General features: G+C 36.4%; 1 protein-coding gene across 7 annotated transcripts in view; it reads right to left on the reverse strand.

Annotated features, from left to right (window-relative positions):
• Window positions 1-18,034, reverse strand: part of DMXL1 (Dmx like 1) — a 125,824-nt gene extending 107,790 nt beyond the window's left edge. For all 7 annotated transcript variants that reach the window (XM_002688999.7, XM_005209157.5, XM_010807136.4 and 4 more), the window contains exons 1-3: window positions 17,475-18,034; window positions 3,190-3,315; window positions 1,436-1,507 (exon numbers count right to left, since the gene is read on the reverse strand). In XM_002688999.7, the coding sequence (XP_002689045.1) occupies window positions 1,436-1,507; window positions 3,190-3,315; window positions 17,475-17,561 (285 nt within the window). In that variant the 5' untranslated portion in view covers window positions 17,562-18,034. The remainder of the gene's footprint in view (window positions 1-1,435; window positions 1,508-3,189; window positions 3,316-17,474) is intronic.
• Window positions 18,035-19,843: the final 1,809 nt, after the last annotated feature.

The following is a 19,843-nucleotide window of genomic DNA, read 5'->3' on the forward strand; positions in this document are numbered from 1 at the left end:
GAGTTATAACTGAAATTCTCAATTCTACTTTTATTAATAAAGGCATTTTAACATAACAAACTGATTTTTTAAAGTCAGTTATTTCATTCAACAAATATTTATTGACTAGTATTTGGAATACAGTGTTTTAGAAGGAACAACCACCTATAAAATATGTTTTTAGTACTATCAACTACTAATTCCTAAGGGTATGAGAGCCTCTAACACTGGATTCATAGATAATAATATAAACACAAACAGAAATGAGAGAAGTGTGGATTCTCCTTCCATGAAAGTTTTAAATGGACATCAATTAACCTAGAGAAAATATTTTTCATTAACACAAGGTAAGGAAAAAGAATGTTCACACCTAGGGATCAAGACAACTAGTTTCACTCTTAGATCTCTGGCTCAACTGCTGTTTCATTGCTCAAGTCACATATTTTTGAACCTCTGCTGCCTTATTTATAAAAAAGAAATAACAGCTGTCCAACTAAGTCAGAGGGAATTTGTAAGATATTAATAAGCTAAGTGAAAATGAAATGAAAACTATCAAAGGATACATAAGATAAATCTATTATTAACACATTGTTTAATTTTTCACATTTAACACATTTCCAGTCTTTGAAATCAAGAATAAATAGATGTTAAACAATTTTGGAATTGAGCAAAGAGCCGCTTAAGGCTGACTTGCCTAATATCAAACAGCTAAAGAGCAGCAGATAAATAAACCATTTCTATGACTCCTACTACAATGGTCTTTAGACCACACTATGCTGATCCTGTTTCACTTAAAATCAGTAGTTTAACCTTCAGTAGAGATGGGTAAAATACCCTGGTCTGCTATATTTAAGAGTATCAAAACACAAAAAATCTACTACATAACCTCAATATTTATAAACTATTGTTTTAAGCAACTTTCAGAACTATTCCTGAATATAGATTCGTTATAAAGAAAAAACATTCACTGACCCACTAACAATTATTACATGATTTAATAAGGGCAAGAAATTAAGTCCAAGGGGTATGTTAAGATTTTGCAATCAAAACATGTCACTTTAAGAACAAAATATACAAAGAAAAAAGCTATACGAAAGAAGATCACAGAAACAAAAATAAGTACCACATATGACTGGACAATGATATTTGCCACTATTAATAAAGTAATTGACAAATTTCAAGTTGTTGACTCTTCAAATACTTAATAAAAGAAAAAAATGACAGACGGGGAAAAAAAGGCATTTCAAGATAATTCAGTAAGCACAATTTAGTTTAATTCTACTTCAATGAAACATTTACACATTTTAAAGAAGGAAGTGGCATTTAGCATGTTGTCTTTATTTACAGTGTACAATTTATACTGACTTATGTGACAATCACTCTAATTTTGTAGTCTTAAAAATGTTATCTTTTAATACACATTTCCATTTCTAATAGAAAAAGATAAATTACTGACCAAATTTTTCTTTTGCTTCGGTAGGTTAACTGGTTCAAAAACAGAAATAACATTTCCGTAGGATGCTGCAATCTTTTAAAAAGAAAAAACAAAGAAAACTTATAAATATGTTGTTACTTATGAATCAAAAGAGCAAAGGAAATGAATAGTATAACTTACAAAATACTCAACACAAAATTTCTTTCAGCAATACTTGAGAATGTCAGTTTTGGGGTTACCATATCTGGGTCAGAATCCCAGCACTGTCACTTACTGTATACCAGCAAGGTAATCTCTTTGAACCTCAGTTTCCCTATCTATATTTACAATATGTATTACATTATCTTCCTAGTAGAATTGAGGATTGAAGTAACATCTGTAAAGCATCTGGTAAAGACGCTAAATGTTAATTCCCTTCCTCACATAAGAAAATGTATTAATGTATTCCTTATGGAATTTGATGACTTAAAAATCAGTTTTTAGGTTATCTGTCCTCGAAAGTTCACAATTCTGTCAGTGTATATTTAAATTATTGGAGATAAAACTTAAATCTATTCCTTTGTGAACTCTTTAAGAAGTATACTTTTTCAATATTCTATTTGAGTATCTTTAAAATGTACCCCTTAATGAAAAATAAACGTTGCTGGCTTTGTTTTATGAAGTAGCTACAACTGCAGCCTGAGTGAGTCACAAATGAAGAATATTAAAACATCAGAAATCAGATATATAGATAGAATGAATGATCAGGAATAGAAATAAGAACATGCAACCTAGTGAAGAAGAGTAAGAAATGAGGATATAACATACATATGGGAGTGGATGTTTTTATATTTTTAAGATATTTTTCTTAGGAGTTCTGAGAATACAGAAATCATCTACACTGAGTTCATCCAGCAGTGTTTAGCTTGTGCCTTTATGTGTGGCTAGGATTTCAAACTGCAGTGAGTGTTCAATTTTAGAAATAGGGCACAGTATGAATACAAGTGTAAATACTAAAAGAAGTAAAGTATGTTGGGAGGTGACTGACCATCAGCCCAGCCAAAAACAGAATAATGAACACGAAGCCAAAAAGGTAGGTGTGAGTGGGCTAAAGAAAGTCTCAAACCAAGGTGAACAACTTAAACTTTTCTAGAGTAATGGGAATCTAAGAACAGTTTAAAGCAAATGAATAACAAGTAAAATGCAGACAAATTTTCTTAGGAAAACTAATCTGGTAGTACTACAAAGATAAAAACAGTAATGATAAAATATTGATGCCTATGGTATCAAGAAGCACTTCCTTCTAAAATTTAAACTTAAAAAATTATAGCGTTTATATGTTGATTTTTTTTACAAAGTTTATCCCAAAGTTACAAGGAGATAACTACCTGTTTAAAGACAAAGTAGGACTCTAACAATAATTTCTTTTCAGGAGTTTATTTCTAAATAGACTGAAGTTTACTGTTATTCCTTTCCTTCAATCCAATAAATTTTGAAATAAGTAAGCTTTACATCTACTCTACAGGCAATAAATATTATATCTGTCAACTCATGGAGAAAATTATGCTATATTTCAAGATTATACAAGAATATAATTCCTGACAGTCTCTAAGATACATTTAAGTCACGAATTTTGTTCTCTAGGGTACATCTAGAGAGACAAAGAAATCTGTAGCTACATTGTCTTGGAAACACAATAAGTCTCTAATTCAACAAGAAATGATACTTCAGAGACTATACTGACAAAAACCATACTCAAAACAAATCTCATATTTGTAAATCTCAAGATTACAAACCTTGCCTTGTTGCATTGAACAATCTACACATCCTACTTGAATATTTCCATGTTTAGCTCCTGGAATTACTTGCAGTCTTTCAAAATCACTTCCCAGTATAACAATGTCACATCCAGATGCATAAGCCTAAAAACAAAACAAAAAAGAACAAAATAAAATAAAAATGATAAAATTGTCAACAAAATATTTTATCATATAAAACACTGGTATTAAATATTATATTCTTTTTTTTTTTAATCTTTATTATTTGAGAATATTTCCCTTACCTCCCATATACAGACCCATCAGTCAGTCCTATCTGCAAAATATATACCAATTCCTTTCATTTCTTCCATTTTGATTGAATGCTACTGCACTTATCTAAACGACCATAATCTCTCTCCTGCATGATTGCTTATACACTGATCACTTCCATTCTTGCTTCCCTCTATAACTCCTTTCCACACAAAGACAAAAGTGATCTTTTAAAAATGTTTATTACACCAAGTAATTTTCCCTGATTAAGTCCCTTCAATATTTTCCTCATTGGACTTGGAACAAAATCTCAACTTACCTTTGTCAATGTGCTAAATGATTGTCCTAATTTCCCAAATCCATCTCAAGCTACTCTTTCATCCCTTCAAATGGCTCCTGCCCCTATATTACTCTTTTTTCTGTTCCTTGGGCATATCAATCTTTTTCCACCTCAGGGTGGTTTACCTTGCTTCTACCTGTCTGGTGTTTGTCTAACTTCTTTTCAACATTCAAGTCTCAGTTCAGTTCAGTCACTCATTCGTGTCCGACTCTTTGCGACCCCATGAATTGCAGCACGCCAGGCCTCCCTGTCCTGAATGTACTCATATTCTTGCTCCCTTTCCTCTAGCATATTCTTCCTCCCTTTCTTCATAGCATATACCACAATTTGTAAATATCTTGCTTGTTATCCATTTCCATCACTACAAGTTCAAGTCCATGACAAAAAGGTAGGGTTCAAGTTCATCTTGTTCTCTGATCTTAGATCACAAAAAGTTTCTTCCATTTAAGAGCACATGACTGTCATCCTAGAATTTATATGCAGCATAACTCTGAAAATAAAACATCCATCACAAACTGTTTTCCATCCTGGTAAGTTCTGAAAATCTCAGTAATTCTTTACTTTCTCATCTCTTTTGCACATATACATACAATTTACTTAATGCAAAAAATATTATACTTAATATATATACTTCATGACCATAAATCCTACGAAGGCCAAAATGGTTCTGTATAAGCTATAAAAAATTTTAGAAAACGGATTTGAGAGAACATACAAATAAATCTGCTCAAATTTATCAAAAAAATTGGGCCTAAACTGGCTGACAGCTTCTAGAGTGGCAGAGTGGGCTTGATTTTGACTTCTGTTCTAGTGCTCTTTCAGTGGTAGCACAGGAACTTCCTTAGTTAAGCATGCTTGCCTGAGATCTTCCTAAAAAGAATTAAGAGAAATCAAGTGTGGTTCTACTAGTGTCACATAGTGGAAAAAACTGGCTCAGAAAACAAACAAAAAACCTCATGATGGTCTGCTCACCTCTGCGTAAATACCCACGACAGGATCACAAGGTTTGTCACAAGATTATCCTCAAGAATAAATTCCAAAAAGCAATTTAAGAAAACTTTTTATTAATGAGCCTCTAAAATACTTTAATATTTTAGAAACTGATTTTCTCCTGAATTTTAAATTTTGATAAAATACTGTCACTGTTTACCAAAATATTATATTAAATGCAGAGTGTTTACAATTTAGATTTTCTTCTCACAACACAAATTTTTTTCAATTTCCATTAGCCAGGATATATATATATATATATATACACACATACAAACACACACACACACACACACACACACACATTTTAACGTGTTCATAACCTCTGCCTTCTTTTCATGTACTGCTATTATCTATCTACTTTTAGATATTGTGTTGCACCTGTTTTTGTCAATCATGACTAAATTTTCCTGAATCAATTCTACATTAATCCTGAAGTACCTCACAAAATTATTGCTTAATTAATTAATGTTTAAAACAAGTACTGAATATCTTCAGACTTGATAAATGCAAAGTTATCTCAGAAATAGATACCTACCCAACAGAAAGACACCAACTCATAATACAAATAAACCATGATCATTCAAAGACTTATCCAGTCCTGGATTACCCTTGGTTTTTTCCTGCTACTGTATTATATTATCACAGCCTGTCAGTTAACTTTTCCTTAGTGATAGTACTAGAAGATGCAAAGCTATCTATTCCTAATTTTGGTAACCAGTGAAGTTGCTCAGTCGTGTCTGACTCTTTGCGACCCCATGGACTGTAGCCTACCAGGCTCCTCCATCCACGGAATTTTCCAGGCAAGAGTACTAGAGTGAGTTGCCATTTCCTTCTCCAGGGGATCTTCCCGACCCAGGGATCGAACGCAGGACTCCTGCATTACAGACAGATGCTTTACTGTCTGAGTCACCAGGGAAGCCCAATTTTGGTAAATTTTTAAGTCAAATAAATGTTATTGATCTTCATCTAGAATATCTCTCTCATTCAGTCTGCCCTTTCTTCTTTCAGAGTTACAACTAGTGGATGGCAATAAACTGGTAAATGGAAAAAACAAAAACAACAAAAAAAGAATATAACCAACTGCAATCCACACTTCATGAGTTGACTATTATCCTTCGGGCTTTATAATAAAAAAAAAATCTGATTTTCTTGACTATAGAATTTTAATTTTTATATTTTCAGAGAGGGGGCAATGGCACCCCACTCCAGTACTCTTGCCTGGCCCATGGACGGAGGAGCCTGGTAGGCTGCAGTCCATGGGATTGCTAAGAGTCCGGCACGATTGAGCGACTTCACTTTGACTTTTCACTTTCATGCATTGGAGAAGGAAATGGAAACCCACTCCAGTGTTCTTGCCTGGAGAATCCCAGGGACGGGGGAGCCTGGTGGGTTGCTGTCTATGGGGTCGCACAGAGTCGGACACGACTAAAGGGACTTAGCAGCAGTGGCATAGTTTATTTGATAATGTAATTAATTAAACATAGAACGAATTAAAGATTCAAACTATATTTGCATTTTGTTCTGTATCTCAATTATTTTCAAGAGTATGTAAGTATCTCCTTAAAAATCCTGCTGTGCACAGAATACTGGTTGAATAAACTACAGGACATAGGCACAATGGAGTATTACACAGCTATAAAAAGAATGAGGAAGAAACCTATGAACTGACTTGGAGTGATTTCTAGGAGATAGTATTAAGTGAAAAACTAAAAAAACAAGTAGAAAAGGGCTGACTTACTTGTCTTTGCCTGACTTACTTCACTTAGCATAATACCCTCTAGATCCACATATTTCGTCACAAATGGCAAGAATTCACTCTTTTTTATGATTAATATTCCATTGTGTGTGTGTGTGTGTGTAGGCATTGTGTGTACACATATATGGACAAAAATGAATGCATATGTGTATGTGTGTATGTATACATGTACATATGTATGTATGAATAAATTTAATAATTTAAAAAATCATAACCAGCATCCACTGGTAGATGAATGAAGAAGATGTATATATACACATGTATACACACATACATCTACAGTTCAGTTCAGTTCAGTTCAGTCGCTCAGTCGTGTCCGACTCTTTGCGACCCCATGAATCGCAGCACACCAGACCTCCCTGTCCATCACCAACTCCCAGAGTTCACTCAGACTCACGTCCATCAAGTCAGTGATGCCATCCAGTCATCTCATCCTCTATCATCCCCTTTTCCTCCTGCCCCCAATCCCTCCCAGCATCAGAGTCTTTTCCAATGAGTCAACTCTTTGCATGAGGTGGTCAAAGTACTGGAGTTTCAGCTTTAGCATCATTCCCTCCAAAGAAATCCCACGGCTGATCTCCTTCAGAATGGACTGGTTGGATCTCCTTGCAGTCCAAGGGACTCTCAAGAGTCTTCTCCAACACCACAGTTCAAAAACATCAATTCTTCGGCGCTCAGCCTTCTTCACAGTCTAACTCTCACATTCATACATGACCACTGGAAAAACGATAGCCTTGACTAGATGGACCTTTGTTGGCAAAGTAATGTCTCTGCTTTTGAATATGCTATCTAGGTTGGTCATAACTTTCCTTCCAAGGAGTAAGTGTCTTTTAATTTCATGACTGCAATCACCATCTGCAGTGATTTTGGAGCCCAAAAAAATAAAGTCTGACACTGTTTCCACTGTTTCCCCATCTATTTCCCATGAAGTGATGGGACCGGATGCCATGATCTTCGTTTTCTGAATGTTGAGCTTTAAGCCAACTTTTTCACTCTCCACTTTCACTTTCATCAAGAGGCTTTTGAGTTCCTCTTCACTTTCTGCCATAAGGGTGGTGTCATCTGCATACCTGAGGTTATTGATATTTCTCCCAGCAATCTTGATTCCAGCTTGTGTTTCTTCCAGTCCAGTGTTTCTCATGATGTACTGTGCATATAAGTTAAATAAGCAGGGTGATAATATACAGCCCTGACGTACTCCTTTTCCTATTTGGAACCAGTCTGTGGTTCCATGTCCAGTTCTAACTGTTGCTTCCTGACCTGCATATAAGGTTTCTCAAGAGGCAGGTCAGGTGGTCTGGTATTCCCATCTCTTTCAGAATTTTCCACAGTTTATTGTGATCCACACAGTCAAAGGCTTTGGCATAGTCAATAAAGCAGAAATAGATGTTTTTCTGGAACTCTTTTGTTTTTTCCATGATCCAGTGGATGTTGGCAATTTGATCTCTGGTTCCTCTGCCTTTTCTAAAACCAGCTTCAACATCAGGAAATTTACGGTTCACGTATTGCTGAAGCCTGGCTTGGAGAATTTTGAGCATTACTTTACTAGTGTGTGAGATGAGTGCAATTGTGCAGTAGTTTGAGCATTCTTTGGCATTGCCTTTCTTTGGGATTGGAATGAAAACTGACCATTTCCAGTCCTGTGGCCACTGCTGAGTTTTCCAAATTTGCTGGCATATTGAGTGCAGCACTTTCACAGCATCATCTTTCAGGATTTGGAATAGCTCAACTGGAATTCCATCACCTCCACTAGCTTTGTTCATAGTGATGCTTTCTAAGGCCCACTTGACTTCACATTCCAGGATATCTGGCTCTAGATGAGTGATCACACCATCGTGATTATCTGGGTCGTGAAGATCTTTTTTGTACAGTTCCTCTGTGTATTCTTGCCTCCTCTTGTTAATCTGCTTCTGTTATGTCCATACCATTTTTGTCTTTTATTGAGCCCATCTTTGCATGAAATGTTCCCTTGGTATCTCTAATTTTCTTGAAGAGATCTCTAGTCTTTCCCATTTTGTTGTTCTTCTATTTCTTTGCATTGATCGCTGAGGAAGGCATTCTTATCTCTTCTTGCTATTCTCTGGAACTCTGCATTCAGATGTTCCAAAGCATTCCAAAGATGCTTATATCTTTCCTTTTCTCCTTTGCGTTCCTCTTCTCTTCTTTTCACAGCTATTTGTAAGGCCTCCCCAGACAGCCATACACCCACACATCTTCTTTATTCATTCATCTACCAATGGATGCTAGTTATGATTTCTGAAACTTATTAACATCATAAATAAAGCAATCAGAATGGGTGGGGGGGAACAAATGAACTAACTACATTACAAACAAATACTACATCTACACTGAAAGAAAGACGGCAGGAAAATACTAAGTAATTTATGAACACAGAATTTGACTAATATATTCTCAGCCTTGGAGACTGAGAAGGAAAAAACTTTGGCACCAAAGTTTTATATATACCAAAGCTATACAAGGACACTACAAGAAAACTACAGGCCAATTTCTCTGATGAATATAGATGCAAAAATCTTCAACAGATGCAAAAGACTGATTTCAATAGCACACTAAAAAGATCATACACCATAATCAAGTTGTATTTATCCCTGAGATGCAGGATGGTTCCATAAAGGCCATATATGACAAGCTCACAGCTAATGCAGTCAATGGTAAAAAGCTAAAAGCTTTCCTGTAAGATCAGGAACAAGACAAGGATGCCCACACTTACCAATTCTATTCAACCTAATATTGGAAGTCCCAGCCAGAGTAATTAGGCAAGAAACAGAAATAAAATGCATTTGAATCAGAAAGGAAGATATAATATTGTCTGTTTTCAGAATACAAGATACTACATATAGAAACCCTGAAGTCTCTACCAAAAACCTTTTAGAACTAATAAACAAAGTCAGCAAAGTTGCAGAACACAAAATCAACATAAGAAAATAACTGCATTTCTGTTCACTAACAATAGACTATTCAAAAAAGAAATTAAGGAAACAATCCAATCTATAACAGCATCAAAAAGAATAAATACTTTAGAAAAACTTTAACCAGGTGAAAAGTCTTGGACACTGAAAACTATCAAGACACGGATTAAAGAAACTGAATATTACACAAATAAATGAAAAGACGTCTTTTGTTCTCGAACTAGAAAAGTTAATATCATTACAATGTCCATACTACACAAAACCATTTATAGATTCAATGTAATTTCTATCAAAATTCCAGTAGCATTTTTCACACAGGGGGAAAAAAAAATCCTAAAATTCACAATGGAACCACAAAAGACCCCAAATAGCCAAAGCAATCTTAAGGAATAACTAAGCTGGAATCATCACATTTCCTGATTTCAAACTATATTACAAAACTATAATAATCCAAACAATATGGTATCAGCATAAAAACAGACACAGAGACCTAAGGAACAGAATCATAAGCCTAGACATAACCTACACATATACGGTCAATTAATTGTTGACAAAGGTGCCAAGAATATACAATAGAGAAAAGAGTTTCTTCAATAAGTTGACACTGGGAAAACTGGACATCCCTGTGCAAAAGAATGAAATTGAACCCGTGTCTTACATCACACACAAAAATAAACTCAAAAATGAATCAAAAACTTAAACTTGAAAAATAAAACTGGAAACAAAACTCCTAGAAGAAAACATAGGGGGAAAGCCCCTTGGCAATCAGTGATGGTTAATGGAACACCAAAAGCACAAGCAATAAAAGCAGTAATAAATAAGACTACACTAAACTGCAAGGCTTCTGCACAGCAAAAGAAACCATCAACAAAATGAAAAGGTAACCTTCAAAATGGGAGAAAGTATTTGCAAACTTTATCTGATAAAAAGTTATTATCTAAAATATAGAAAGAGCTCATAATTCAATAGCAAAAACAATCCAATTAAAAATGGGCAGGGGACTCAAACAGACATTTTTCCAAAGAAGATGTACTGATGACCAATAGGTACATGAAAAGACGTTCAATATCACTAATCATCAGGGAAATGCCAATCAAAACTGGATGAGATATCACTTCACACCCATTAGGATGCTATCATCAAAAAGATAAAAGATAAGTGTTGGTAAAAATGTGAAGAAAAGGAATCCTTGTGTACTCTTGGTGAGAATGTAGACTGGCATAGCCACTGTGAAAAACAATATGGAAGAGGACTTCCTTGGTGGTCTAGGGGTTAAGAATCTGCCTGTCAATGCAGGAACACACGTTCAATCCCCGGCCCACATGATTCCACATGTGACAAAGCAACTAAGCCTATGGGCCCCAACTACTGAGCCCATGGGCCACAACTACTGAAGCCCACACTCTAGAGTCCAAACGCCACAACTACTGAGACTGCGTGCTGCAACTACTGAAGCCCGTGCACGCTAGAGCCCACATCCACAATGAGAAGCCACTGCAATGAGAAGCGCATGCACTGCAGCTAGAGAGTAGTCCCCACTCGCTGCAACTAGCTAAAGCCCACCCACAGCAATGAAGACACTGCACAGGCAAAAGAAACAAAAACAAGCAAGCAAACAAAAACAGTATGGAAGAGTCCTGAAAAAATTAAAAGCAAAACCACCATATGTTCCACCAATTCAACTTGTCCAAAGATGGTGAAATCACTATAAGAGATATCTGCACTCCCATATTCATTCCAGCATTGTTCATAAAAGCCAAGATATGGAAACAGCCTAAGTGTCCATCAGTGAATGAATGGATTTTAAAAAAATATGTTTTATACACATACACAAAAACAAAAGAATATTATTTGGTTACACACAAAAAAATAAAACCCTGCCACTTGTGATAACCTTGAAGGCATTATGCTAAGTCAGAGAAAGACAAATACTGTACATATATATTCCACTTATATGTGGAATCTAAAAACAGTTTTACTAATAGAAATATTTTACTAACAGAATTGAATGGTGATTGCCAGGGGCTGTGGGTGGGAAAATGGGAGACGTTGGTCAAAGGATACAAACTTTCAGTCATAAGATGAGTAAATTCCAGGAATCTAATGTATAGCAGGGTGACTATGGCTAACAATACTATATTGTACAGTTGAAAGTTGCTATTAGAATAAAGCTTTAATGTTTTCATCTTAACAACAAAGTGGTAATTATGTGTGGTAAAGGATATGTTAACTAATCTCATTGTGGTAAATAGTTTATAATATGTATGTGTATCAAGTCATAACATTGTATACTTTAAATTTACACAATGTTAATGCCAATTGTATCTCAATAACGCTTAGGGGAAAAAAAACAGAGCGAGGTGAACCTGTACAGATAATCCAAACTGGGTATCATGCAAAAATCACTTGAAATAGACGCATCTTATGGATATTTTAAATAGATTATTAAAATTAATTCAATCACTAGAGTTTACACAACACGGCAAGTTAATAAGCATTAAGTACACCAAACCAAACTGGGAAAACAAACTTTAAAATGGGCTCTGCACCCAAAGTTCATAGCAGCATTATTTAAACAGCCAAGACATGGAAGCAACCTAAGTGTCCATCAACAGATAAATGTATAAAGATGACACGGTACATATATACAATGGACTTATCATAAAAAGAATAAAATATTGTCATTTGCAGCAACATGAATGGATCTAGAGAATACCACACTAAGTGAAGTCAGGGAGAAAAAAAGACAAATATTGTGTGATAGTATTCATATGTGGAATTTAAAAAACTATACAAATCAATCTACATACAAAACAGAAACAGACGCGCAGATGAAGAAAACAAACTTAGAGTCACCAAAAGGAAAAGTTCAGTTCAGTTCAGTCGCTCAGTCATGTCCAACTCTTTGCGACCCCACGAATTACAGCACGCCAGGCAAGGAAAAGGGAAGGGGGCAAATGATAAATAGGAGGATGGGATTAACAGACATGAACTACTAAACAGAAAACAGAAAAGCAATAAGGATTTACTATTTAATACAGGGAATAATATTCAATGTCTTATAATAGCCTATAATGGAAAAATAATCATAATATATACACATATATAAATCCAGATCACTTTGCTGTAAACCTGAAAGTAACACAATATTGTAAATCAACTATACTTCAATTTTTAAAGCTTAACGTATTAATAATTCACACATTAACAAACTAAAGAAAAAATAAACAAAATTGTATATGTATGATTTAAAAATAATCCATCTCTACTAATCTACCTGGTTTTAAATATACTATACATAATATTTTAAACCAAAATCTACAGTTTCATAGATTTTTTACAAAACAAATGGTTCTAAAAACTTCAAGTTGCCCTATTATTATTAAAACAATAATTAAAAGAACAGAACTGGTTTATCAAATAAACTGCCATGCTATCCAAGTTTCAAAAGTAATATGCATATATTACAATTGATACACTAGCTGCTTCTATCAAAAGATCTGTAATCAGAATAACCTATTACTAAGCAATGAAAATTAAATTGACAAATGAAAATCCTTTTATTAGGCACATGTAATATCACGATTACTAACTGAGGCTAAACAAGGTGCAAAGAAAAAACTGAGTTCATATGCATGCTATTTAGCATACAACAAACATGATTTTTAACTTTTAGTTTGGCAGACAACCGTCTCGAATATTCTAAATTTTAAAAATTACACAAGGTTGCAAGTCAGCATTCTAATAAGGAAATCCTGTGATTTCTGTATAACAGTTAGATTTCCTGTTTTCACTGTTTTATTTTAACCAACCATATCAGAAGAATTTCTTCCTGGTATACTTCCTGGTTAAATGACTTATATCTGGCATATTGTAACTAATATTATTCTCATTTATTAAAACACAACATTAAGAATTCAACTTCCCTGGTAGCTCAGATGGTAAAGCGTCTGTCTGCAATGGTAGAGACTGGGGTTCGATCCCTGGGTCGGGAAGATCCCCTGGAGAAGGAAATGGCAACCCACTCTAGTACTCTTGCCTGGAAAATCCCATGGACAGAGGAGCCTGGTAGGCTACAGTCCATGGGGTCACAAAGAGTCGGACACGACTGAGAGACTTTACTTTTTTTTTACTTAATACTACTTAAAATACAATATTTTAAAATAAACCAAATATTTAAAGTCTAATTTTTACCTTTAATGGCCTATGAGTACCACAAAAATCATTCTCTCTCCAGATACATACATTATCAAACTTTCCGCTCCTGTATTCTCTCCATTCACATGCTTCTCCAAGAAAAGAACTTCCTATAAAGGCTTCCCTACAGTAAACAAAACAAAAATTTAAACTAAAGGATGCTTACTATTACAGAAAGTTGAAGGAGAATGCTAATTCAGCCTCCATTTCTCTACCAACATCCAGATAGCTGCAGTCAGTCTTTTGACTTCTAATCTGGGTCCCTTTGGTTGGGAACACTGAGTTGTCCAACACAAAAGAGTCTGGAGCTATTATTTGTTTGCTATTCCTCATATAGCCAAGGTATTTAAATTACAAACTAGAGACAGGAAGTCCTAAATATTAACACAATCTGTCTCTTGAAAATTATCTCCCTTTCCATTTCAGTAAAAACACAATTTCAACTCTAAGTACAGATAATCTATTATATATTAAAGCACATATCACTAGCATGCACAGAAATATTAGAAAACCAGATCTAACTAACTATGCCTGCTTTTAACTATGAAAAACAAATATTTTTTTCTAAAAACAAAAGTCTTCAACAGATTAGGGCCAGGTGCTCATATACTTCCACTCTAAAGACTGTAGGAAATTAACAAGGAAAAAGGAATGAAGGAAAAAGGAATGAAGGAAGAATTCATGTAAGTAAAGAAAAACTAAAGAATTTTTGCTAATATACCTGAAATCTCTCCTGCTTGTTCATCTGATATTTAGGGTAAAATGCATAATAACTGATATTGAAAAAAAATTTTTTAACTTTAATTGAGGTATTTTATTTGAACTCAAATCTAAATGATTAAAAATACTTCTTAAAACTGCAATTTTTAACTATATAGCAGTAAGATTTCTTTACTATTATTCATCGATTTAATTAGTATTCAATCTAGGCACTATGAGTTTAGCCTTTATAATAACTGACATTTTTAAGAGTTTTACAGGTAGCAAGCAATGAACTTAACAGTTTTTCATGTAACAACCCTATGAATATGCCTTCCTTAGCCTCATTTTACAGATAAGAAAAAAAAAAAGAAACTCAAACGATGTAAAAGAATTTCCCCATGGATATATACCTAACTAAGGACTAGGTTGGAAATCGAATTCAGATAATGATGCTAGTATTAGGTGACACCAGTACTTCAATCACTGTTCTAGGCACTCACAATGAAACTCTGGAAGACATACACAAGGCAAAACAGGTTACTAATATAATGAAAGTGCAAATAAAGTGCTTCGAAGTGTAACAGACACGGTCACTGCCTACTGGAAGTTTTCCTATTAACAGAAAAATCAAAATAGTTTGATGCCAGTTTAAGCAGCAAAAAAAAGTGTCTCATATATATTAACTATATTGGAAATGTCATATTTTAAAATCTAGAATCCATGAGAAAAGGCATTCAATTTTATTTCAATTTAAAGCCTGTCAGGCTATATTCAGAAAACAGGATCTCATCTCTTGTAATCTTTTAAAATAAGAACAAATAAGTTATCTGCAAACATGAGAAGAGAGGAATTACAAACATTAAATCTGTCTTTAGAGAAGGTATAATTTAACAGGAGAAACAAAATAATTCTTCAAGTGGGCCTATACGAGGAAGATTTCATGTCCCTAGGTGCAGTAAAACTGGAATTTAGGGAAAGATTTTTAGTCTGCACATACCATATACCATCTAATGTTTGTTCTCTTTCTATGAAAAGAAAAAAAAAAAGCCAAAATCAAAAGAGGTTAAAAACAAAATTCAAGGAGTAAACAAGAGGTTCTACTTTTTAGAAAAAAGGATAATTTCAAGAGAGATTAAATTTAAGACGTATATAGTATCCAGAAGACTGAAGGCAAGAAATCTAGTTTATAACAAATCAATTTAATGTTAAAGAGTCAGGGTAGATTAGCTGCAAAGGAAAAAAGATGATTGTTAATAAACTACCGTCAGAATTAGAGAAACCTGGGATCTCTTCATACTAAATAACAGCAACAAAATGTTTATTTTCACCTTATTTACTGCACTGATTCCTGAGATCTGAGAGAAATCTACAAGAGGCTTGGTGGGAGGTGATTAAAGCTTGGTCTATGAAAACACTTTAAAATTCAGTAAACCTGAGCAGCAAGCTACATGATGGCATAGGACATTCTTCTCATCTTTGACACATTAACTCACCTCTCCTTTAAAGTAACAGAAGCATTCACCAAAATTTTACACACACTTTGGCCATCTAGGTGCATAAATAAGTCAGCATACTGTATACTTTGAAGTTCACACCACTGCTTACATATTAATAGATTCTGAATGCCTTCTCAGATAAGGTTGTTAGAATTTACATTAGAGGAGCATTCATATAACTTTAGGAGATGTCAAGAGAATGAAATGTTACCATCCAAAAATCTCCCATTAGAAACATTTCCTTATGATGATCTTTATTTTCTGAACAGCAACAGTAATGTTCAACTGCTGGGAGACTCTGGTGGCCCTCTACCACCCTCAGAGTTCACTCTCTCCTTTGAGCACTGAAGCAAGGTTAACATTTAGAATTAGAATCCCTAAAATTCCTAGTGTCAAGTGCAATTTAAGGCATATATGAGTCATTCTACAGGGAAGGAACAGACTATTCAAAAGCAAAGTACTTGGTTGGCACTAAAAGCAAATTCAGGTACTAAGTGACTACACCATATTAAATAATGATTACTGGGTTCTTTTCTATTATTTATTGACTGACAAATATGACAAAAAATAGTCAAAAATGGATAAAAAGAAAACCTGGGGTATCTATTAAGCTGTTCAATTTGCTTCATTTATACATGCAAAATTAAGTAACTTAATCACAACTATTAAGAGATAGCTTAATAACTATTCAAGTTGTAGTAAAAATCATGAGCCCTATATTTAGACATAGACTATTATGTGCAATACTGATCTAAAGCTTGAAATCATTATAATAACTACAGAAAATTCTTTAAAAAATTATAGTTAAGGAAGAAAATGTCAATATTCTGGTAAGAAGCAAAAGTTTGGGGCCCTCCTTTCACTATCTGGGGAAGACAAATGAAAAATACGACACTTCCATTTAAACTTTAACATGGAACTACTAGAAATGAAAGAGGAGTTTTACTGAAAAACAGTAATGCAACTTTTGGTAATTAATACGAACAATCTAAAATAAATACAAGTCTCCCAGGACTTCTACACTCAAATACTGAGTGCAAGGATGGCAGGACTGAACCATTAACAAAAATAGTTTTCTCTTCCCAAAATTATTCCCAGTGAACTTAAAGAAAACTAAATGAAAAGCACTGTACGCGCTAGTTGTTGACAGCAAACAATTAGTAACTGTTTTAACTTTTTTTTTTTAAGACACCCACTCTTTATAACTACAAAAACTTGACTTTAACTCAGAGGAAGAAATGAAACTAATCCCAGCTATTTCTAAACTTAACAATTAAGAGCCTATGGACTTGAACAATAAAAAGCCCCCACACACATTACACAGAAACGACATTGTTAAACCACCCCAACCCAAAGATGTCAGATTAAAACTTGAAAAATATCCTACAAAACATTCTAGCTTCCGAGTGTAGTCTCTGTAAACATTAAGTAGCTCAATGACCAAAGTGCTGTTGCCGCCTCCGTTCTCAAAGGCCAGGTCTGCCGACCCTAAAGAGTGGGGACCTCCCCGTGGGACGTGGGGGACCCCCGCAAGGGCGACGAGGTTTTCTGGGCCTCCGCCCGCTGCTCTGGGCCGAGACCGGCTGACTCAGGGGCGCGGACTCGCCACGGGCGACGAGGGAGCCTCCCTCACTCACCGTGAAGCGCTGGTCGCCGACGCTGCCCACCGAGAAGCAGTGATCGCCGGGATTCACGGCCCCGGTCAGCACCTGGTGCAGGTTCATGTCTGCGCCTCAGTCCAGCAACTGACGTCGTGTCCGGCTCATGCCCGGGGTCAGCGGTCGCTTCCCTCCCTTTCCTTCACGGGCGGCGGCCGTTCTGCAGCGACAGGCGCCAGAAGCCAGAGCCGCTCAGCTGCGGCCCGCAGCTCATCCCGAGCCCCGGCCTGTGAGGCCCGGAGGGGGCGGGCCAGCTAGCGGGCGGAGCGCCGCGCTCGTCTGCGCACCTGTCACAGTCCACGCGGGCCCAGGTGAAGCTGTGGGTCGACCCAGCGGCCGCGACCCCCGGCCGACTCACCGGCCAGGAGGGCCACGCCGTCCACAACACTTCCCTGAGGTCTGGGTGGCTGGCCCGGACCGAGCCCAAGTGTCGCAAGCAGCACGCACTCGCCCTCCCCACCTGACCTGGCCCTTGCAGGCTCCGATGCCCGCCACCCCCAATGGCCTCGGCGGCTCCCTACGCGTCGCTAGGTCCCTTTGGCCGAAATATCGCGAGATTCTCGGGGCGAAAAGGAATACTGCAGTAAAGGAATCACTTTTTTTACCACGGCTGACAGAACAGCAAGAGGAAAACGCCTCTTCCAGGGAGATGTTGGCCAATCCCGAGCTCTAGCCCATCTAAGGCTCCACCCACTGCTAAGGATAGACCAATGTCTTAAAGGTTTGTGAGGGACGCTGTGCGTTTGAATGTTCAACGTCAGGAGCCTAGTAAAAACATAAAGAGCCTTGGATAAGGTTGCTGCTGCTACTGCTGCTAAGTCGCTTCAGTTGTGTCCGACTCTGTGCGACCCCATCGACGGCAGCCCACTAGGCTCCTCTGTCCCTGGGATTCTCCAGGCAAGAATCCTGGAATGGGTTGCCATTTCCTTCTCCAGTGCATGAAAGTGAAATCGCTCAGTCGTGCCCGGCTCTTAGCGAGCCCATGGACTGCGTAGCCTACCAGGCTACTCCGTCCGTGGGATTTTCCAGGATAAGGTTAAGGGCTGTCAAATTATGCTTTAGGTTAGGGCTTATTCTGACTGTTGGACCAGAAAGCTTAAAAGGGAGAAGTACATTATAAATACACTTGCGGTGTCCTCAGTCCTGGTAGAAACTACAAGTCCCAACAAACACCGCTCCTCTGGGCGGCCCACGAATACTACTGAATGGGTACTACCCTGCGGCTTCTCTGACCGGCACAGTAGTAACTCCGGCCAGACGCGCGTTTCCATTTCGCTAAAAAGGAAAACACTTGACAAGTGCTAAAATGAGGTGTTTCACCAAAGTTCAACTTAACATTCGTTTTTAAGTTGTGGTAATAATAATACTGCACCAGCTCTGCGTTTAGCTGGTATTTCGGAAAAATCTAAGAATTCCAGTGATTAGTGTCATTATCTCAACTGTGAGATTCAACTCATTGTGTTTTGACACAAGTTTTGTATTGATAAACATCTGTTTTTGTCTCCGCCCATGTATCGTAAGCCCCTTAAGACACAAGCTGTCGTGTATTCCCAGTGTCCAGCGCAAAGTGTACTTTACGATCTAGGTGTTCAGTAAAGGGTAAAAGAGTGAATGTAAATAAGAACTTCCCAGTAAACAAAGAGGTCACCTGATGCGAAGAACTGACTGACTGGAAAGACCCTGATGCTGGTAAAGATTGAAGGCGGGAGGAGAAGGGGACGACAGAGGATGAGATGGTTGGATGGCATCACAGAGTCTGTGAACATGAGTTTGAGTAAGCTCCAGGAGTTGGTGGATAGCCGGGGAAGCCTGACATGCTGCAGTCCAGGGGGTCGCAAAGAGTGGGACACGACTGAGCGACTGAACTGAACTGAAACCGATTTTGATTTTTATACCCTTTTCTGGTGGTAAAAATAAACAAAAAACTCTTCACACTAATAGTTGGATGAGAAGAGTACTGGTAATTTTATTATTATTTTTTGCTTTCCCTGTGTTTTGCAATGTGCATATACTTTGTTTTGCAATTTTAAAAGTTTACTTTAAAAGTAAGTTTAAGAAAAAAATCTTTAAAAAGTAGATATATGTATTTATATAATGATACACTTTGCCATAGGGCATAAAGGAATGCAACATTGTAAATCAACTATAATAAAAAATATTTTTAACAAAAGTCTAAAAGAGCCATCTCCCTTTTTTAAATTTGAAAGATGTAAATGAATTCCATTATTTATCCCAGTCTCCTCATAAAAAGGAGGGATTTAAAATTTAAATTGTCTTAAAAAATACTATTTTATTGAGGTGTAACATTTTGTTTTTTAATTATTAATTCAGATTTTATTTAAAATGCC

The sequence above is a fragment of the Bos taurus genome, chromosome 7 (genome assembly GCF_002263795.3).
Source record: "Bos taurus isolate L1 Dominette 01449 registration number 42190680 breed Hereford chromosome 7, ARS-UCD2.0, whole genome shotgun sequence".
NCBI classification, from domain to species: Eukaryota; Metazoa; Chordata; class Mammalia; order Artiodactyla; family Bovidae; genus Bos; species Bos taurus.